General features: G+C 43.9%; 1 protein-coding gene across 1 annotated transcript in view; it reads left to right on the forward strand.

Annotated features, from left to right (window-relative positions):
• The window catches only part of atr (ATR serine/threonine kinase), a 32,077-nt gene that overhangs the window by 2,124 nt on the left and 7,800 nt on the right, over positions 1-22,153 (forward strand). Inside the window, exons 3-35 of the mRNA XM_012875730.3 lie at positions 634-786; positions 893-1,758; positions 1,854-1,963; positions 3,366-3,542; positions 3,650-3,816; positions 3,948-4,100; positions 5,591-5,789; positions 5,889-6,145; positions 6,254-6,450; positions 6,545-6,645; positions 6,763-6,934; positions 8,061-8,207; positions 8,310-8,504; positions 9,091-9,186; positions 9,270-9,359; positions 9,506-9,601; positions 9,688-9,818; positions 9,900-10,043; positions 12,361-12,454; positions 12,537-12,662; positions 12,809-13,015; positions 14,458-14,571; positions 14,811-14,926; positions 15,031-15,151; positions 15,246-15,383; positions 15,478-15,649; positions 15,745-15,911; positions 15,989-16,153; positions 17,816-17,907; positions 18,004-18,095; positions 18,191-18,368; positions 18,456-18,641; positions 20,771-20,930. Of these exons, the coding sequence (XP_012731184.2) occupies positions 634-786; positions 893-1,758; positions 1,854-1,963; positions 3,366-3,542; positions 3,650-3,816; positions 3,948-4,100; positions 5,591-5,789; positions 5,889-6,145; positions 6,254-6,450; positions 6,545-6,645; positions 6,763-6,934; positions 8,061-8,207; positions 8,310-8,504; positions 9,091-9,186; positions 9,270-9,359; positions 9,506-9,601; positions 9,688-9,818; positions 9,900-10,043; positions 12,361-12,454; positions 12,537-12,662; positions 12,809-13,015; positions 14,458-14,571; positions 14,811-14,926; positions 15,031-15,151; positions 15,246-15,383; positions 15,478-15,649; positions 15,745-15,911; positions 15,989-16,153; positions 17,816-17,907; positions 18,004-18,095; positions 18,191-18,368; positions 18,456-18,641; positions 20,771-20,930 (5,579 nt within the window). The remainder of the gene's footprint in view (positions 1-633; positions 787-892; positions 1,759-1,853; positions 1,964-3,365; positions 3,543-3,649; positions 3,817-3,947; positions 4,101-5,590; positions 5,790-5,888; positions 6,146-6,253; positions 6,451-6,544; positions 6,646-6,762; positions 6,935-8,060; positions 8,208-8,309; positions 8,505-9,090; positions 9,187-9,269; positions 9,360-9,505; positions 9,602-9,687; positions 9,819-9,899; positions 10,044-12,360; positions 12,455-12,536; positions 12,663-12,808; positions 13,016-14,457; positions 14,572-14,810; positions 14,927-15,030; positions 15,152-15,245; positions 15,384-15,477; positions 15,650-15,744; positions 15,912-15,988; positions 16,154-17,815; positions 17,908-18,003; positions 18,096-18,190; positions 18,369-18,455; positions 18,642-20,770; positions 20,931-22,153) is intronic.

Below are 22,153 nucleotides of genomic sequence, written 5' to 3' on the forward strand. Positions count from 1 at the left end.
CTAAATTGAGCTGTTTATTGGACACTTTTACCTTAGATGGTATGAAACATCACCTGGTTTTCTCCAAAAGATCCAAATGATTTTATACTATTTTGTTCTTTATTAACCACAATAGAGTTGCGATGATATAATGTTCCTAACTAAAAAACAAGATTTTCTACGCTATATAAAAAAACATATGGCACACTTAAGGAGCATTCTGCTATTTTACACAGAACATGAAGGTTACATTTATTAACATATTTACTAATTACCACAGGTTTCTGGGGAAAGTACTAACTTTATTAAAGAGGTGGAGGTCTCAGAAGTAGTTCCTTGGTGTTATAGGCTTGAGTTTGACCTCCAGTTAAAATATTTGCTTTGAATCTTAGTAAAAGTTTACAGACCATGACCAATGAGGGTCCCAGAAGTCTGGAAATACGAGTATGGCTTTTGGGTATGAAACATGGTTAGGAACATGTTTATATCATCTTTGGTAATTATGGATTTATCCATTAGTGTCCTGAATGGGTTTTGGGTAATTCAAGATTTTTGTCATTTGTTAAATGTAGCTTTAAAAAAACAAACATCTTTTAGTAAAAAAATATTACTTAAACTACTGACAGCAATAAATAATCTTTTTTTGTTTTTCAGTTGCTCTAGGTTTAAATAAGAAGTCCAGTTCGGAGCCGGCTTGTGTGATGCTGCTGGACTTTGTGCAGCATATAGTCAAGTCTTCGTCTCTGATGTTTGCCAACCCTGCCTGTCAGCCTGGCGAGTTCCCGGACACCACACAAAACTGTGCTGGTAGGCACTATCTTAAAAAAAAAAGAAACGGATAAACAAAACATTTTGAGGTTACGCCAACATTCACCAACACTGTTTTCTTCGTGTCCTTGTTTTTCCTTTTCAGACTTCTGTAAGTGGGTGGTGGTGCGTTTGCTCCGCGTGGGGGCGGCTCCGTGCTGCGACGCCATTCACGGGCGAGTCTCCGCTGTGCTGTGCTCCTTGCTTCACTCTCTGAGGGTCCGGGTGCCCTTCATCTTCAGCTGCCTCGTCGAGGAATACGTCCTACTGGGCCAAGACCTCAGCGACATCCTCTTCGCTCATTTAGCCGCGCTGTCAGGATGCGCACAGAACCAGTGGCCCGTAAAGCTCGGCCGCTTCCTCTCCTCCGCCGCGTGCGCCCCCTACCTTACCCAGACTCCTCTCGTGCTCTCGTCCCCGGCTGCCTTAGAGTGCCTGACCGCCGTCGCTCTTGGCGTCGTGACCGACTCTTTAAGGGGCGTCGTTTCCTGTCACGACCTGGGCACGGCCTGCGAGACCGCCTGCTCCGTCTTGGCCAACGGGAACACCAGACTGAGGAAGATTTCCATGGCGATGTTAAGGAAACTGGTGGAGCTGAGGAAATTCGACGACCTGCAGAACCACAGTTTCTTCGCTGCCTTCCTGCACCTTCTCAAAACCCACAACAGCTCGAATGAGGAGGAACCCTACGGAGGAGAGCTGCTGAAGCTCACCCGCTGTTTCTTTCAGTCGCCGTTCATTTCCCACTCGGGCTTCGAGTCCGTTTACCTCTTGCAGATGTTCGAGTGCGTTTGCGATCTCGGAGGAGGCGGGGTTGCGTTGGGGTCGGAGCTCACCGAGGCTCTCTGCGTGCTCTTCGGCTTCTCGCTGTCTGTCCCGAGTTCTGAAGGGGCCGCTCTGCTGAGGAGGCAGCGGGTGGCGGGTGTCTGCAGGACGCTGGCGTGCACCGTGGGGACAGAAAATCAAGCTGAAGTAAGAATCTGTTATGTTTTTTTTTTTCCTTTAACCCCTACAGTGGTTGTCACGTGTTCAGTACCTCCCTTTTTTACCTCTGTTGTGTTTTGCAGTGTGCAGAAGGGTTCCTCCAAGCTGCACTCAAGGCTGAGAAAGCTGTTGTGATGCAGAAGTCAGGAGATGGAGAGACTCCTGCCAAAAGGTCCTGCAGATCTGGCATCAGGTTGGTTAAAAACAACCAAAACATCATCAAACTTAAAACCTTTGGGTGACTTTAATCTAAAGCAGGGGTGTCAAACATACGGCCCGCCGAACAATTTAGTCCAGCCCTGTGGCTAAATGCATTATCATTATTATTTTTTCCCCCAGTGTCCTGTCTGGCAATGTGGCAGTAAGAATTGTTGTCTTAATGCCAAAAAGAGCTCATCAGATTTGACTTTCACAAGTGGAGCAGTACTGCTTTTGCCATAGTGCTCCGCTTGATTTATGAATGTGAATAGTTTTATTATGATTCATGCGGGGAATATCTCAAATGATATAGACACTACAATGGGAAAGTAGGAGAGGAAAGGAAGGAAAAGAAGAAAAAAAGAAAATGTGAAAGAAAGGAGATAAAAGGAAGAGAATGATAAAACAATTATTGAAAAAAACATGTACTTCGTTTAATCTAAAATCTGCAGTTCCTATAACGTCCACGAGGGGCGCTGTTCTTATGCACAATGCACTTAAGTAAATGTTTAATCGAGTAAAAGTATTGTTGAAATTGCACATACCTTTCTTAAAAACGCTGAAGTGAAATTCATTTAATATAAAAATCAACAAAAAGTCCTTTTATTAGTTCTATTTAATCTTGCAATGAGTTTATTCGTGTGGCCCTCTTGAGATCAGATTAAGCTGAATGCGGCCCCTAAACCAAAATGAGTTTGACACTCCTGTTCTAAAGGCTAAAAGCAGTTTTTACTTTACTGGTTAAATTCTTAAAGGATCTCTGCTGCGAGACCCAGAAAGTGGAGGTCCGTGCTTCTTTTACAGGGTTTTCCCCTGAAAATGAAATAAGGGCGCAGCTATAAAGATTTTTAATTCCACGGTGTTTCTTTCCTATTTTCCCCGATCATTTTCCGCAAATGTATCGAAATTCCCTCGGCCCGTGCGTCTTTTCCCACATTGTTTTCCAGCGAAATCTCCGAGTACTGTCATCTCGCGATATTTTAGCGCAAGGCTTCTCGTTGGTCGGTTGTTCTGTGGCGCATTCAAATTAAGCGCTCTTATTGGTGGAAATCTGACTGCACACAAACCTTTAAAGAAAATGCTGTTATATCGTGCATCCCTTATTCAAATACCACAACATTTGGCTCTTTTTCGACATAAAGACTTTGACTTTATTAAATATATGTTTTGTTTTAAAAGTAGCGCACCAAGGTTTAAAAATGTATTTTCCTTCAATACAGCATCTCTTAATAATTGTCATTTTAAAAGTGCCCTGAAAGTGCAACTCTTCAGTAATCATGCCACATAGCTCGGTATAAAAGCCGCTTTGCAATAAAAAAATTATCAAATCTCTGTTATAAACGTGTATTTCTTTTAAACTCCAGCATGCGAGTCATCATGTGTCTTTGTGTGTTCAGCGAGTTGGACATGCGTGTTGGCAGCGAGGTTTGGGCCACGCTAAGCCGTCGCCTCGAGGAGCTGCTGGCTCTTTTGGACTCAAACTCGGCAGAAGCAGAGAGCTCCCAGAGCCTGTCCGCCCTACAGGGCCTGGCCCTCATCCTCCACCTGGCGGCCCTCTGCTCCTCACCCATCAGGTTCCTGCCTTCAAACAGACTGAGCTCTACGTCGCTTTGACATACTTGTGATGAGTCAGACTGAAAATGTCACTCACTCGTTGTTTTTTTGTTTTTTGCTTTGTCAGCACCTCCTGTCCATTCATCTGGGTGTCCACTGAGACTATGGGCCGGGTGCTGAAGAGCTGTCAGTCACTGTTAGAGGGAGCGTCTCGACCCGTCTCTCATCAGGACCACTTTAAGTCTGCTTATCAGTCAACCATCAGGGTTATCGACTCTATTCTCTACCTGACATGTAAGATGATGGGAGTATGTTCATTGTTTCTGTCATATTTACTAATGCCTCGTGCAGAATGCATCTTTAACAGCATGTTTTTTTTATGATAACAGTACTGGAAGTCATAATGTGTTATCATATATGTATAGTGAACAGCCAGATAGAAGATGGGCTCCAGCGGCGCGTGTGTGCCCTGCTGTCTCTGCCTTGGGTGTGTGACAACAAGTCTGGCTCGGCCTTCAAGGGTTCAGGGTTACCCTCCGGGCTGTCCGCCCTGGCTCAGAGGCTCAGCTTCTGCTATTGTAAGTAATCCTGTCACGTCCCAAGTCAGTGGGTCAATGAGACTTTTGCTTTTAAAATGGTCAAAATAATCCCAGAATTCAGAAATCGTCTACATTTAAAGTTGTGTAAGCCTTCAAAGCCTTGGAATGATTATATCTTGTTATTGCAGAAGCATAATCGCACTCTGAAAGGTTAGAAATTCATCCTTATATTTGAGTGCACTTATTTATGGGGAGAAAATGACACATAAGGAAACAATTGATTAAAAAAACTCACCAGTGCCACAGTAATATAATTACCTGCCTAAAAATGACAATTCTGTATTCTGTAGAAATCTAGACAAGTTCGTAAATTGATTTAATTATTTTAAGAATTAATTACGGAAAAATAAGATTGATGGATGCATAAATCAAGTATCATTTTTATCATCACCGTGTGTTACCATGGTGAAATGTCCTTTGAAGCAGACATTGGCTCATGATGTACACAGATAACACACAGAGACAACAGACTAAGTATTTACAGGAGTGTTTTTTGTTTTTTACATTAGAGCATGCAAGTTTGTATCAGTGTCCGAGAAGTCTGATATCCGTTCGTTTATGAACGATATGAACCGCTGTGATGCTTCATTTACAGAAATGTGCAATTCGATACTCTCTGAGAATGAGAGTGGAAATAGGCTTTAACAGTCGTATGATTGATGGATGGATGCGTAGATAATCCATTTTAATTTCCCATACTTATCCAGACTTGTAAAATTCTTCAATCAATTTCCCAACTTGTCCAGAATGCAGAATTGGTAGGAAATTACTCTGGCAGTGGCCATTTTCTATCCAGCTGACTGAACAAACAAACGATTATCCAGGTCTGGATCAGTCCGGAAAATTCTAGTGGAATCGACCAACTGCATACGTATTTATTTATCATCGTGAAGCAGTGCATTTATCTATTTATATATTAAGTGTTTGTCAAAAGCTAACACAACAGCCCCCGATGTCAGTCCTCCAGAGCCACTGCCCGTGAAACTGTTACATGCCTCTCTAACCAGCCATACTAAGTAAGTTTGAAGTGGGGCTCCCCCTACAGGACCTTTTGAAAACAGCACTGTCGTAAACACTTGCTCCACTCTGCGTGCCGGATGCATGGAAAGTTGCAAGAGTGGTTTTTCAGCCAGAGACACCAGGGGGAGATGACAGACCACTCGATCGTCTCATAAACACTTAGATTACCGTCACAGGGACTTAGAAGAGGATGTATTACGGTAAAAATGTTACTTAGTGGGGCTTTTAGACACCTAAATAAGGCAGCTGAATGACCTGGTCTGCTTGTCATGAGGTTCTGCGGAGGCCTGGTAACGATCCAGGTTTGTTTTAACCGTGTAAAAGTTGCAGGACAGTGGCTGATAAGGAGTGCTCCACCAGATCTGTACTGTAATTTACTTTGAGTGGTCAGTATGACGGGAAAAGCACTATTAACAGCAAATAACAGCAAATCCCACGTGTGTTTCCAGCACCTGATGTCCAGGCAGACTGCGTGTCGCTGCTGGCCTTTCTGCAGCGTGGCGTGTGTGAGAGCTGGCGCGTACGCATCTCCACAAACGCGCTGCGGAGTCAGAGCGAGGCGGTGAGAGCCACGGCCGTCAGGGTCTTCCCCGTCCTGCTTCATCGCCTGGGACCCTCACACCGCGGCCTCATCAGCACCACCCTGCTGTGTGTAAACCCCCCACTCTGTTCTCTGCTGTAAACGTCATGTCCATGTTGCTACTGTGTTTTCGCCCTACCTGTCGGTTATTTTGGGTCTGTTTTCAGGCCTCTTCTGGCGGACCAGTCGGAGCAGGTGAAGGTGGAGCTCGCCAGGAGCGTGGGCCAGCTGACCTGCATCCAGTCGGAGCTCTCCAAGCTTTGCGACTCCGCCGTAAAGTCCGCGTTCCTTCCTGAAGTCCTCTGCCTGCGCTGGAGTCTTGTAACGGAGCATCCTGGGAACAAAGCGCCAGCCCTCGAAGCGTCTGTAGTTAAACCCTTTCTGACTTTACTCAGCCCACAAGCTGCCAGCTGTGTTAAACTAGGTACTGGAGGGGTTTTGTTTAGCTGAATCAGCTTTAACAGCGTTGTAAAGGCGGAGGCCGTGCTGTAGAGATCTGGCAAACCCACAACCTTATCCGTCTGTCGCGCAGCATTTCTGGACGCCCTGCCTCACCTCTGCCGGCACGTGAGTCTGCTCGGGGAAGACGGCGAGTCCCGGGCAGCTCTCCGCGCCCTGGTCGGCCTCATCGAGGACTCGGACCCCGCCGTCAGGACGCGCTTTAGCCAGTCGGTGCGCTTCCTGCTGACAGAGTCTCCCAAGAGCTCAGAGCAGGGCACGCTGAACGAGGTGAGCCGTTTCAGCGACGAATCCTGCCAACACGTACTTCAATGATCTCCCGTTTCCGTGTGTCGTTTGGGGTTATTAACACTTGCCGCCTCAGCTCCTAGTCGCACGTCTGAAGGAGGCATTCAGCAACGCCAAGGCCAACAGAGACGACAACCTCCGTAACACTCTAGTCCTCACCACGGGAGAGATCGGCAGGTGACACAACCCGTTTAGTCTCATTAATCCTGCAAATGTTTAAAACTACAGAGCTTTTATTTCCCGGTTACGGTTGCGGAGACCTGGGTGTAAAATTGTCTGCTCTGCTTCTGTTAGGGCGTCTCAGGGCAGCTTGGTGTCCTTCGCCCTGCTGCGTCTGCTCCACTGCCTCCTGTCCAAGTCGTCCACAGTGTCCGTGACCGCTTACACCCAGATCCGAGCGCTGGCGGCCGCCAAAGGCCTCAAGCTGCAGACGCTGTTCAGCCAGTATAAGAACCCCATTTGCCAGGTAGATATTTGCCCATGGAGGACGCATTTGGTACGACAAAATGTTTTGCAATCAGGATATTTTTTAGAGCTAATTAAAGCAGGATGTTGCTGTTTGAATCTGTAATGCTTATATTTAGGGTTTTTGGTGCAGAGGATTTATTAGAACAGTAAGATGGGAGGCTAAACTAAATATAAATTTCTCATTTATGTTTAACTAAATGCATTTTTTTTCCATATATATTTTTATTGGGTTAGAAGGGTGCAATACATTAACTTACATGAGAATACATTTCACCTATCCCCCACCCCTCTACATTCCCAGGAATACAGTGAAAAATGTTAACAATAAGCAAACCTGATTCTCTCCCTTTAACGAGAAAACAGGAGGGGAGAACAGTTACCTAACCAACAAGCCAATTGCATAAAATAATAATAATTAAATAAAATAAATAAATAATAATAATAACAAACAAAAATTAGAGGAGGGATCTGAAATGCTTAGAAAGCAAAATCAAAAATATAATTATAGCAGTTATTATATGTTGTGTTTAAGGTTCGACCGCCAAATCCCTAACCCAACCGCTGGTCTCTCTTAAAATCATGGCTGGAAAATTAGGAGTGATTCAATTAGAGAGGGGGTATGTCAGAGTATCTTAATTAAAGCCATACTTTTTAATCATCTAAGGAGCGAGTTGAATCAACTAAGGAAAAAATGGGATTCCAAGTTTCATAAAATTTGTCGACATATCCCCTAATGCTGTACTTGATTTTTTCTAAGTGTAGGAGTGACAGTAGATCCTTCAGCCAAGAGTCAGGGGACGGAGGATTCTTATCCTTCCACTGAAGTAATATGCGTCTCCGGGCTACCAGAGATGCGAAAGCAATAGCGTTACTTTCCCTGTTCGGGAAGTGTGTGGATTCCTGAAGCACACCAAAGATAGAGGTCAAAGGACTCTAAAGCACTGGCTTGTTTAAAGCTTTTGTGAAAGTATTATAGAAAGAGGACCAGAATGAGCTTAATCTGGGACAGGAAAAAAACAACTAAATGCATTTTAACGTCTTCTTTTGGTCTCGATACACCAAGAAAGGCGGATAATTAGATAAATTGTGGAGAGTGTCTTTCTGACTATAGTTCCCGCCCTCAGTTTCTGGTGGAGTCGCTCCATTCGCGGCACGCATCGGCGCTGACGGATCACGCCAGCGAATCGGCCAATCAGAGAGAGCTGGCTTTGGACATCCTGGCTCAGATCGCACACGCCTTTGACTTCCCGGACCTCTACCGCTTCCTCACTGTACGCTCAGACGTAATTTCTAGAGAGAAAAAAGAAAAAGATAGAGTCATCTTCCACACACTAGTGCATCGAGGCTGTTTGTGAACACGTAGTCTCTTGCAGCGGACGCTCCAGGTGCTGCTGCCCTACCTGGCAGCGAAGGCCAGCTCCACGGGCTCCGCCCTCATCCGGACCCTGGCCATTGAGCTGAAGGCAAACAGGAGAGAGATTCTGATAAACAATTTCAAGTACATCTTCAGTCATCTGGTTTGTTCGTGCACCAAGGAGGAGCTGGAGACCGCCTTTCACTACTTACAGGTTTTTATCAGCGTCATTTAAATCCGTACGTCGGTCTGCACAACTCACAGAGTTCATATTGCTGTTGTTGCATTGGCTGTAAATAAGTAGGAAAAAAAACCTAAAGCAGGATTCCTGTGCATATTTAAAAATATATATATTATTGTTGAAATACACTGCAAAAACATGACTAAAAATAAGTAAAGTTTTCTTGAAATTAGTGTATTTGTCCTTGACTTGAGCAGCAAGTTTACATGATCTGCCAATGGAATAAGATTTTTGCACTTAAAATAGGAGCAACTCATCTCTATCATCATATTTCAAGTGTAGTTTACCTAATTATCTTATTTTAGGTGTAAAATTACTCATTCCATTGGCATATCATCTTATTTACCTGCTCAAATTAAGGACAAATACACTCATTTCAAGAAATTTTTACTTATTTTAAAATCATTTTTTGCAGTGTATCTACAATGAATTTACTATCAAGTTATGAAAGTTTGCCTAAAGAGGTCTGAGAAGTGGAAATGTGAGTCTATGAGTGTCAACAAAGGATCCAGCATCCTTTCCTTTTTAACATTCATTGCTAAACATCGATGTGTCCCAGAGCGAGACCGAGATCGAGCTGGGTTCCCTGCTACGACTAGACTTCCAGGGTCTCCACAATGAGCTGCTGCTGCGTTTGGGGGAGCATTACCAGCAGGTGGGTGCGCCGCCCGCGTCGCCTTTCGCTGGTTGGCTCGTCTCCGCTGCTGTTTATGTACCGATTCTTTAAATTCCTCGTAGGTGTTCAACGGTTTGGCGATCCTGGCCTCCTTTGCGTCCAACGACGACCCGTACAAGGGTCCCAGAGAGATCACCACCCCGGAGCACATGGTAGCCGTCGTTTCCTCGCTTGACTGAATTGTTTTGCTTCTGGTAGATTTAATAGAGTCCCAGGTTTCTTATTCAAAGTCTCAAATCACTAGAATCTTACCCCTGCTTTTAAGATAAGATAAGATAGATTTACCGCGCCGTTTCAGGCCGACTACCTGCAGCCCAAGCTGCTGGGGATCCTGGCCTTTTTCAACATGCAGCTGCTCAGCTCCAGCGCGGGAGAGAAGGACCGCAAAAAGATGGTGAGCCGACCGCAGCCGAGCGGCCTTACCCGGCGCCCCCGGGTCGTCCCCCCGTCGGCTCTGATGCGTCTGTGCCTTCCGTCCAGGCCCTGACCAGCGTGGTGGCTCTGATGCGCCTGATGGGCTCCAAACACATCAGCTCCGTCAGAGTGAAGATGATGACCACGCTGCGCACGGGCCTCCGTTACAGAGAAGACTTCCCTCTGCTCTGCTGCCAGTGAGTTCCGCCTCTGTTACAGTCGCCTCCGCAGCGAGGGCGACGTAATCACGACTTAAGAGCTTTTGTTTGCTGTCGCAGGACGTGGGAGTGTTTCGTGAGGAGCGTGGAGCCTTCTCACCTCGGCCCCCTCCTCAGTCATGTCATCGTTGCCCTGCTGCCCCTGATCCCCCTGCAGCCCAAAGAAACGGCTGCCATCATTCGCTTCCTCATCCTGGACAACAGGTAATGTCAAAACCCTACGTCGACGCCACTCTTTAGTCAGATATTAAAGCAGTGAAAGCAGAACTAACAGTACCTGAAACCCATGTTGGCACATAAAGCCTATCTTATCTTATCTTTTTCTTCCTTTTGGAAGTTTCTACATTTTTGTCACATTACAACTGGGAGCCATAATGTATTTTGTTTGTCATAGACCCACACAAGGTAGTTCACTGCAAAAAGGGAACTAAAAGTAAGTAAAATTTTCTTGAAATTAGTATACTTTTCCTTGATTTGAACAGCTAAATAAGATTATTTGCCAATGGGGTGAGTATTTTTACGCATAAAATAAGATTATTAGCTATTCTGCACTTGAAATAAGATGATGAAGATGAATTGTTCCTACTTTAAGTGCAACAATCTTATTCCATTGGCAAATAGTATTATTTACCTGCTCAAATCAAGGAAAAATACAAATATTTCAAGAAAATTTTGCTTACTTTGAGTTCCCTTTTTGCAGGGTTCAGAATTGTCAGGTGGAAGGCAAATGATACGTAGATTTCAAGACCGACATAAGCTGAAAAGAGTGGCTTTCATTTCTATTCAGTCAGCATTTCGCAGCATCTCTGTGTGTTTAGGGTTATGGTTGCATTAGAAGATGAAAATCTGCCGCAGTCTGAAGTCTTCTGAAATGTTTTTTTTTAAGGATTTGACTCGTATTCGGCTCCATCCATGTTCTCGTCAATGGTCCTGCTTGCTTGATCTTGGCAGAGCACCCACTTCCTCGTGTTTGCTGTGTCCTCTATATGCCTGGTGGCAAACTGCAAACAGCGCTTCTAATGGCATTAGCTGTGATCCAATTCTCCTGCGAATTTTGAGTGAACTTTTAAAATATCGCAAAAAAGAAAAGCTGCATCAGACGTGTTTCCATTTACTGGTTTGTAGTGAATTAACCGGAAGACACACATCGTCCTCATAGGTTGACTGTAATAAACAGGAAGTAGATTTGCTAAGTACCATGGACCATATATATGGTCTAGACTTTAATGAATTTGCTGAGTTTTTTTTTTTTTTTTCTCATGTATGAGACGTCATCTGTCCAAACGTACCTGTTGCTGGTTCCAGATCTGTTTTTGAGAATTACTTGATCAGATTAGCTGATCAGTCATGTGACAGAACTAATCCGACGTATGTGTTTTCATCTCTTCTTTAGCGCATTTACTGGTTTTTGAAAACCTCAAAAACCACCTAAAGTGAGCGTAAAAATTTTTTTGCGAAATTTAGCGAGTTGATTTGATTTTTGCCGTTTCCATCAATCTTTTCTAAGCAATATTTCACAATGCGCAATAAAAATGTTGATGGATGCGCGACTATTGACAGTTTCCTTCTTGCCACTCATCCTAAAGGTCATATCTGTGGAGGCTGGACTAGTGGTTGTCCCTTTGACTCTCCCATCGGAGCTCATCTAGGCTAGGGCTGGACGATGTAGAAAAATAGCATATCTATAAAATCAAAATCATAATGATCGATATCGATAATTATCAACAAATTCAAAACATTTATTTTAAGTGCGGGCCTGGCCATTTTATGCTGTTGCTTAGCGACCTATTTTTAGATACAGAACACACAAACACTGAATTCAAACTCAACTCTTTATTCAACCAACTTTTTACCAAAACTGCAAGTTTTTAAAAAAGAACCCGTGCTCTCTGAACTCTTTGAAGGGGACGGAGCTTGGTGACGGTGTTCCTGGGTCTGCTTTTGTGATTGGTTGGAAGGAAGTAATGATTGTAATATTAACCTACATGGCTAAAATGCACAATGAAGGAACATTTTTATTCTATTGAACTTTTCACTGACCCTTCTTTCTATCATCGATATACGTCTTGTCGATCGATACATATTGTTATTGAATTATCGTCCAGCCATAATCTAGACCATTTGCCTCCTGGCTGCTACTATGATTAATGCTCACCTTACCCTTTCTGGCATGCAGCTGTTTCCTTTTTCAGAAGACAAATGAGCATAACCCCACTTTAAACTTCTCCACAGCGTCCTCCCTGAACTGACTGCTGTGTTACTCTGTTCATGAAGTTGTTTGTTCACTAATGTTCTCTAACAAGCCTCCAAAGGTGGACTCTGTTTCCTAGTTAAGTGAATTCAGAAGGCAATCTCTGTGCTTGACTTTATTTAGGGGCATGAGAACAAAAGGCTGTCTGACTACAAATACATTTCTGCTAATTTCTGCTAAAGTTAGTTGTTGTAATATGCCAAAATGTAGGGAACTGTACGCTTACAGCCTGATCCAACTTGAGACTTTGCTTCTTTCAACCTTTTACAGGGAAGAAGTAAACGACTACCTTCACGAGATTTACTTTCTGCCCGAGCACCCGGAGCTAATAGACATCCACACGGTTCTGCAAAATTATAAAAAGGTTTGCATAAAGGGGAGAGGCAAACACGTTTGTCAAAGATGCATCAGAAAGGGAACTCAACGTGATCTTTTGCTGCTTTCAGCTGACGGCCAGCAGCAGCGACCTGGCCTCAGCTCTGCAGCTGTCGATGAGAGCCGTCCAGCATGAGAACGTCGACGTGAGGATCCACGCGCTGACCAGCCTCAGGGACATGATGCACAGCAAACAGGTACCAAAGAAACAAGAGAATGGGGTCAGCAGGCTATGCCAGTGTTTGGAAAATCTCTGCACATACTGGCAGATCGGCACGTGTAGCATCAGCTAAACGTGCGTCGATGCTGTAACAGCGTATCGTTCATCCGTTGTGATGTGCAGGAGTGGCTGCTGCGGCAGGTGTGCGCCAGCGAGGCGGTGGAGCCCGTCATCTCCAGCCTGGTGTCTGTGCTGCTGAAGGGCTGCCAGGACTCGTCCCCCGAGGCCAGGCTCCTCTGCGGGGAGTGCCTGGGCGAGCTGGGGGCCGTAGACCCCGGGCGGCTGGATCTGTCCCACACGCTCACGCACGGCGACCGCAACACCTTTGTGGCAAGTTAAACTCTTGTTATCTTTTATTAGCACGTTGCAAAAGCAGCAAAGGAACTACAGGCAGCAATGCATGTAAAGTTTTTTTCTGACTGCAGGAATGTTAAGTTATGTGTTTCTAGCCCAGGTTAATGTTAAGTTTTCAGCGTTCCGTTTACAAATGTGTCGAAATTAAAAAATGTTGCGTTATTTTTGCCTTTTTTCACCCACTTTTACTAAAACAGCTCACTGCAGAGAAGAAAATTTCTTTTTTTCTTTCTAAAGCCGTTTTTTTCTCAAGCGTTTACCTGTTGAAGCTGATTAACCTTTCTCGATTTCTCTTTCTCTGATAAAATCAGACGAAAAGTACTCAAAATATTTTTTTCTAGCCTTCCAGTGAGCAATCATTATTTCCTGAGAGAAGGAGCAGAGGCCAAATTTAAGAGGGTCTTTTAAACCGGTAATAAAATATTACTTTTAAACAGAGACAGATAATAGATTTAAAATATTATTTTGACAATTAAGGCAGCAGGCGATCTAAAACTGCTGTCTGTGTATTTTCGAGAAAACAGCTCCTTTAACTTTACCAAAGGGTTGCCACCTCCTAGACCAGGTGTCTGCAACCTTTACAACCCAAAGAGCCATTTGAGCCTCAGTCCTGCTGAATAAAACTCCTTCACAGCCACAGATGTTACATGACCTTTGCAGAAAAAAAGACAACTTTTGATAAATATCTGCTATAGGAAATGTGTGATTTTTATTTTATTTCTGTTTTAAAATAAAGAAAATGTAAACTTTTGCAAAAAGCGGGCTAATTACAGTTTCTCCAGATATTTCTTTGAGGAAAATTCTGCATAAATATTCCAACCTAATAACAAGAAAAATAGAAAAACTATACATATTACTTTTATTGTCATTCAGTTGTGAAAATTCAACGCAATAATTAAATGGAGGAAGGTTCTGCATTTGTATTTATATCCATATGTAAAAGCATTAGTTGGTTATTCATTATTTTTAGCCAACGTTTATCAAGAGCCACAGCGCCTCTGCTGTCCTATGCCTAGCCTTCCTGTTATATAATGTAGTTAGTGCTCTATCGCAGCCTGACTCGATGGCAGACATGTCATAAAAAATACACTTTTGTTCTGTTGAATAACTCCATTAATCTCTGTGCTTCCTCTGACTACAGTTTAAACACTAATCCTTCAAACAGCCAAGTTTGAAACCTCTGCACTCGAAGAGATTGGTCAGGATATTGTATAATAACAAAGTAAATGAATAAAAATGAGCATAAGCGTCACAATTACATATTTTCCCATTGTTCTGCAGCTCCAGAACAATGGGAAAGATATTTTACACGATGAAAGTGTTTCATAGTAAATGTAATTGATTTTATGCATGAACAGCAACTGATTGTTAAATGATTGTATTCTGAAAAACATAATTTTGTTTATTCCTGTCAACAGAGCGGGGTTGATGATCCCAACTTTGCCCACGATTTGCTGATGGAGCTCACCAGAACATTTCTGGCCTCCGCTGATAACGTGCGAGCTCAGGACTCTGCGGCTTACGCCATCCAGGTCCTCAAGTTGCATTTTTTTTTTTTTTTTACACGCACGCTCTAAACAAACAAAACATCCTTTCAGTTGTTTTCTCTGATTTTTCTCGTTTTCTAATTTCAGTTCAGTTTATTTGAATATCGTAAATGTACAACGCATGACTTTACAAAGTCGATTCTAGCAAATTATACTGGTTAAAGATTCTAAGGCCCAGCAGATTGTATCGAATCACTGAATTCGCTGATTGTTGTTCACCGTAGGAGCTGCTGTCCATTTTCGACTGTCGCGAGGGGAGAAACGACACACCGGGTCGTCGTCTGTGGAGGAGATTCCCAGAACAGATCCAAGAAATCCTGGAGCCCCACCTCAACAGCAGGTAGAAATCCCCTCTACCACACATTTGTACCTGCCAAAGATCCTTTTTATTATTAATAGTATTATTAAAACTATTTTGATATCTCTTCCCATTCTTTCTTGCAGATATAAGAGCAGTCAAAAGGAGGTGAACTGGTCCAAATTGAAGAAGCCCGTGTACCTGAGCAGCCAAGGCAGCAAGTTTTCTGACTGGTCTGCCACCTGGGCCGGGTACCTCATCAGCAAGGTCGGCCGACGCCCTCAGCAGAGGCAAACTTCCCCGCTCCTAAACCGCGCTCCGCTTGTTCTTGAGAGGTGTTGGTGTTTGATTCTCCGTCCAGGTGAGACACGAGCTGGCCGGCAAGGTGTTCAAATGCTGCAGCTTCATCATCAAACACGACTACAAAGTCACGATCTACCTGCTGCCTCACATCCTGCTCTACATGCTGCTGGGCTGCACCCCTGCAGAGCAGAAGGAGGTTAGGATTCAGCTCCCCCCACCCCGCTTGTCTGAGACGGCGTGTTATTGCATTTTTCCATTCATGTCTGGTTGTTCTCTTTATTTATTTTAAGGTAACGGAGGAGATGCTGGCGGTGCTGACTGAAGGCGACGGCCGAGGAGGAGGCAGCGTCCAGGAGACGGCCTCTAGCCTATCACAGCTCAGCATTCAGACCGTGTTTAGCATGCTGTCACACCTCACCCAGTGGAGCCGGAACATCCTTTACGCCAAAGCCAAAGTCAATGGTATTGGTTGATACTACATGACCTAAATCATCCATTAGTCTACTAAATATGATCATCTTTAAAATAAAAATGTGTTTTTTGTCATTTTACTGCAGAAACTGGTGATTATCAGCGCGTGGTGGCCTTCCTGAAGGGTATTCCTCAGGACGTGCTGGCCAAAGCCTCCCTGCGCTCCAAAGCGTACACCCGAGCCCTCATGCACTTTGAAGCTTACATCCTAGAAAACAAAGAGAACATCCAAGACCACCTGGGCTTCCTTCAGGTTAGGCGGATGCGGCGAGGTCCACCCGACGTCCCGTATGCTTTCTCTGCAGCGCGACTAACCCTCTGCTGCTCTAGACGCTGTATGCGGCGATGCACGAGCCCGACGGAGTGAGGGGGGTCAACGCTCTGAGGAGGGAGGCGCCGTCGCTGCAGGAGCAGATACTCGAACACGAGAGCATCGGTTTGCTGCGAGACGCGACGGCCTGCTACGACCGGGCCATACAGCTGGAGTCAGACCAGGTTCTGACGCACAGATTTAGTGTTGATACTTTTTGTCACGCTATAGCAACAAACGGCGTCGTGTTTTTGTGGGATTTTATGTAATAGATCAAAACAAAGTAATGCACATTTGTTGCATTGTAGAACAAACCAGCAGACAGGTCAGGAATGGAGTTGCTTTGGAAGATTAATGCGGATTATAGAAATGATCCCTAAGATATAGACAAATCATGAAACGAACCCACCCAGCCATGACAGTCCACCTAAACCTGGGCCGTCACACTCAGTCTCTGAAAAGGGCCAACCTTTAAACATGGACGATGTCACAGGCAAACAAAACTGATGCTTTAAATAAGTAAAACCTGGAGGTCTGCACCAGTGAGTTTGTTTCTCTGCATCTCCGCGTTCGTTCAGTACAGTCGTTCTCATAGGTAGCTGTTATAGTGCACTATGGGATTTGTAGTGTGATTAGCAAAAGAACCGTATAACTCAGGGTTCATTTCAGAGCAGTGGACCGTTAGGCTGAAAGTTGTCAAACTTAAGATTGAATTAGTAGTAGTAGCACGATATGGAACAGCAGGACACGGATGTTTGAAAGCAACATAGGAAGGTCAGTAAAGCTCTTTAACATTTAAAAGCACAGCTATGAACCTCCCAAAGCACATTAGCTATCGCTAGCTTTTATTAGCTTGCTCTACGCAACACTCCGCTTTGGGAATGCATCCAGGGACCGGAACGAGTACGACACACCAACACGCATGAGCGCCCGCCAGCCGTCCACCGTTATGCTAAAAATATTCTGGTGAGGACCCTGTTTATGTCAGGTGAGGCATTAGTAATGGGTATAGTGAAACGTGATGGTTGTTGTGTCAGGGTTTGATGGATTGCTGATCAGAAAATACTCATTAAGAAGCGGGAAAACATTTCAGCTCTCAGAGATTACTTCTGAAACGTGACCTTACAGCTAAACAGCGTCTTCAGGAGGAGATTTAAAAAAAAAGTTTTAATTCGTATCAGAAACAGACGTACTAATATTTCTCTCCAAGGTCAGGCTTTGTCTAAGCGACGAGTTCAGCCACCTGTTTACACACACAAATTAACTCTTTACCAAATGTAAAACACTAATGGTCTCCATGACAAATATGAATGGATGCCACAAATATTAGGGTTTCTCCATCTATTCATCTATTGTCTAAGCTCGCTTAGTTGTAGTTGTAGTTGCGGGATACATCCTAGACAGGTTGCCAATCCATCTCAGAGAAACACAAAAACCGGACAAACAGCAATGCATGCTCATGCATCATCTTTTTGAAGAGTGGGAGGAGCCCAGAGTACCCAGAGAGAACCCACACATGCATGGGAGAACATGCAAACTCCACCCAGAGAGATTCCAGGCCAGAACCTGGAGCTTTCCTCGTGCAATGCATTTGGCCAACTAACAGATTTTATCTGTTGATGTTTTTTTGTTTTTTTTTTCAAATGTTTTCCTTTTCCTTCCCATTTCTAATTATGCTCCATCTTCTGTTGATCTATCCCAAAAAAAATCCCAATGAAATACACATTTATGGTTGTAGCGTGACCAAAGGTGATAAAGTTTAAGGGTTACCGATGCTTTTAGGTCATGTGTGCACTGATCGTAGCACAATACGTCTAAAAGGGAAAACCTTTCCTGATCTCTTCCAGATCGGTCACTATCATGGAGTGATGACGTCGATGTTGGGCCTGGGGCAGCTGTCCACAGTCATCACTCAGGTTAACGGCGTCCTGGCCAATAAGTGAGATGTATACTTGTGCTTATCTATATCCAGCTTTACTCTCATCGTTGCTTCTTCGTGATTTATGCTCCATTTGTGTCCCATTCACACATTTAGGCAGCAGTGGAAATCAGAGCTGAACACCTACAGAGTGGAGGCCGCCTGGAAGCTTGGCAAATGGGACTTGCTGGAAGATTATTTGAGCTCAGGTAAAAATGAATTAAAAAAAAATGGTAATTATCCTTTCGATTCAGCGTAAAATGCATTCGACAAATCTTGCTCCTAACCAAACGCAACCCTGCAGACCAGCAGTCGTGCACCTGGGGCGTGCGGCTCGGCCAGCTGCTGCTGTCGGCGAAGAAGCAGGACGCGGAGAGTTTCTATGAAAAGCTGAAGGTGGTGCGGAAAGAGCAGGTCGTCCCTCTGTCAGCCGCCAGCTATGAGTGTGGGACCTACCAGAGGGGATACGAGTACATCGTCAGGTTTGTGCTTCGGCCTCAGGAGCGGCCTCTGGTCCTTCTCACCCTGAGACACTAAAGACTCTAAAATGCATCCCCCCACATGCACAGGCTCCACATGCTCAGTGAGTTGGAGCACGCTTTCACCGAGCTTCGGGAAACTAGCGGCGGCTCCGCCCCCGCCCTCGCCAAGCTGCCTCCTCATTGGTCCGACCGCCTGGAGATGACCCAGAACTCTTTCAGGGCCAAGGAGCCGATCCTGGCCGTGCGGCGTGCCCTGCTCAGCCTCAGGCCGCGGTGAGAATCCACAAATGTGAACACGCTGTTTCAATTCAGTTCAATTTTATTTATGTAGCCCCAATTCATGAAACATGTCATCTCGAGGCACTTTAAAAAGTCAAATTCAATCTTATTATACAGATTGGTCAAACAATTTCCTATCTAAAGAAACCCAGTTGATTGCATCAAAGTCTTGACAAGCAGCATTCACTCCTGGGGAACCGTAGAGCCACAGGGAGAGTCGTCTGCGTTGTCCATGGCTTTGCAGCAATCCCTCATACTGAGCAAGCATAAAGCGACAGTGGAAAGAAAAACTCCCCATTAACGGGAAGGAAAACCTCCAGCAGAACCAGGCTCAGTATGAACGGTCATCTGCCTCTGGGTTACAGAAGACAGAGCAGAGACACAACAAGACAGACAAAAAAGCACAGAAGCACACATTGATCTAGTAATCTGTTCTACATTAGATGATAATAGCGGGTGATCTGTCTTCCCTGGATGATGTCACATCTAACAGAAGGTCAGACCAGGTGTACCTACTGTGAAGAAAAAAAAAAGTTTTATTTAAGTGTTCCTTAAATAACACTTCTGTACTAGTTACTAAAAAGAAATCAGTTATGGATGAAGAAGCAAACTCAATTTTCATTTATAAGTGCTTTATAATAGGAAAACATCCTTCTAAATTGAAAAAAAAAATGTTTAAACCAATTTCCTTGTGTATATAAGGAGAGGTTAAAACCTGCAATAGATGAAAAATAATTTTATAAGCATCCAGCTCAGCTTATCCACTCTTTAGACATTAGTTTGCTTTCAGACCCTTTAAACTGATTATTTAGACATCTATGGGGGTTTTACATACAACTCAATAAATGCCACCATTGTTGGACAATCTTATAGAAGAATACATTTTAGAGAGCAATGCCACTTCTGTAAAATGGCATCTCAGCTACTCAAAGGACATTTACACTAAATTAAATGCACTCACTAGTGGACACAACGATGCACAGGCAAGCAGGTTACTTAGGGTGAAGTGTTATGAACAGATGCACACCGACACACGGTCGACCAAAAACACACGATACATGAAAGCAAACTCATTCAACAATAGGTGAGCAAAAGGCTGTTAAACTACCTGTTTGGACTCTAAACCTTTTTAAATAAAGTCAAACTGGAGTTTCTGAAACTTGGTCTAAAATGCCGCCCTTCCTTTGAAGCGTCTGCTTCCTGGACCCTGGATCACAACCCAAAACCAGGAAGCCATTTTCAGCAAGGTGTTGTTTCACCTACAGATGATGAGATTATTAACTATTTAAGCAGAATAAAAGTCAAAACTTCATACTTAAATGTTAAGACTTTTATTAAAGCGTGGAAAAGAAATCCAGACATTTGAGTCTGATAAAGGTTGTAAATCTGTGATGGAAAATGTAAAGGAACCCTAACAGACCTACCATTTATGAACATCATGTTGATTTTGGGCCTTTAGGGATAATTTGAACCGTTTTAAAAACCTGGGTTTTGTTGCAGGACTCAAATTATACTCCCAGACTGAAATGCATATATTTCCCCCAAGTAATATTTTTAGAAATGTTCCTTTGTGAGCAGCAAGAGAAACTGTAGCCGTCGGCAAAGATGATTCCTACCGAATATTTGACCACGACTGGCTGGTTTACATGCCAGTAAACCAGCCAGTCGTGGTCAAATATTCGGTACCTGAGTCTTAAACGCAGTTCACAAACTTTTCATTGGCCTGAGCTCAAGGGCTTAGGAAGGCCATTCTAGAAATCTAATGTTAGTCTGATTTAGACTGAAAAATGTGTTCTGATGTGTTTTTGGATGATTGTCCTGCTGACGCACCCAGATGGTCCTAGTTTCAATCACCTGGCTGCTGAGAGGAAGAATTTAAAGGTGGTCCTCCATCTGCATTATTTAACCGGCTTTGTTCCGTACTTTAGTAATACGGGCAGCAAAACACCCCACAGCATGACGCTGCCGCCACCGTGCTTTACGGTCTTGACGTCGGTCTGGTCTGACCAGAAAATCTCTAGAAGGCGTTTGCCGTGTCCATGCGAGCAGTTGTAATATTCGGGCGAATGACGTTTCTCTTGGTGGTCGTTACTGATTGAGCTAAAGGTGCTTCTGTCCTTCAGGCCTGCGTGTCAGGAGCTGGTGGGAGAGTGCTGGCTGCAGAGCGCCCGGGTCGCCAGAAAGGCAGGACACCACCAGACAGCCTTCAACGCCCTGCTCAACGCCGAGAACACCAACCTGGCCGAGCTGGTCACCGAGAAGGCCAAGTGGCTGTGGTCTAAGGTAACCCGACCCGTGAACGCAACAGGCAGGCTGCCTTGTAAGGTTTAATGCAAAAATACGGAAAACTTTGAACCTCTCCCTGATTTTTGACTCATTTTAACCATAAATCTTCATGCGGTTTTTTTGAGGATGTTCGTGACAGACCAACACGAAGTAGAGCGTGATAATAAAAGGGGAAGGACTATGATTACATGGTTTTCTGCTTTTTTTTCTTTTTCTTTTTTCTCTTAATTTTTATTTCAATTTGTGCAACTTATACAGGCATATACATACAAGCCCATCTTCAGTCTGCCATTCTTCACTTACAGGGTTTTCTGCTTTTTACAAACTAAATAATTAATAAAAAAATAGTATAAGTGTTCTCAGCCCCCCGGACCAACACTATGTAGACCCTCCCGTTGCTGCAGTTTATAAAAATGAGGAAAATAATTAACTTCTCTGAGCAAATTAATGTTCGCTGAGTCGGATTGGATAGAGCGTGTCCGCCTATTTGGATTTAAGCCTGAACTTTAACCAAGCCATTCTGAGGCACAAACGCATGTCGATCCAAACCACTGCAGCTCTGGCTCGATATTTAAGGTTGTCCTGCTGGAAGATGAACCTCCGCCCCGGTCTCAGAACCGCTAACAGATTTCCCTCCAGCAGCTTCTTGTGAGGCAAAGGCAATGCAAATTTATTTGTAGAGCACATTTCAGTACAAAGACAATGCAAAGTCCTTTACATGATTAAAATATAGGAAAATAAAACAGAATAAAAGCAAGCAGGAATAAAATGTAGAAACAAAAAAAAAACCTGGGAGAATAGAAACTAAAAGCAAACATTAGAAACAGTTGGACTACAAAGTTGAACTAATGATGTTTCGGTAAAACAGTTTAACTAGAACAGTCGAAGGCAGTCGTAAACAAATGTGTTTTTAATCTTGATTTAAAGGAACTCAGGCTTTCTGCACTTTTACAGTTTTCTGAAAGTTTGTTCCAGATAAGTGGAGCGTAGGAACTAAACGCTGCTTCTCCTTGTTTAGGTCTGGTTCTAGGTATGCAGAGTAGGCTGGAGTCAGAAGACCTGAGTGGTCTGGATGGTTGTTACACTGATAACAAGTCTGTGATGTATTTAGGTGCTAAGCCATTTAGGGATTTTAGACTAACAGAAGTATTTTAAAGTCTATTCTCTGAGATACAGGGAGCCAGTGTAAGGACTTTAGAACTGGGGTTATGTGCTCTACT

The sequence above is a fragment of the Fundulus heteroclitus genome, chromosome 19, assembly GCF_011125445.2.
Source record: "Fundulus heteroclitus isolate FHET01 chromosome 19, MU-UCD_Fhet_4.1, whole genome shotgun sequence".
Classification (NCBI taxonomy): domain Eukaryota; kingdom Metazoa; phylum Chordata; class Actinopteri; order Cyprinodontiformes; family Fundulidae; genus Fundulus; species Fundulus heteroclitus.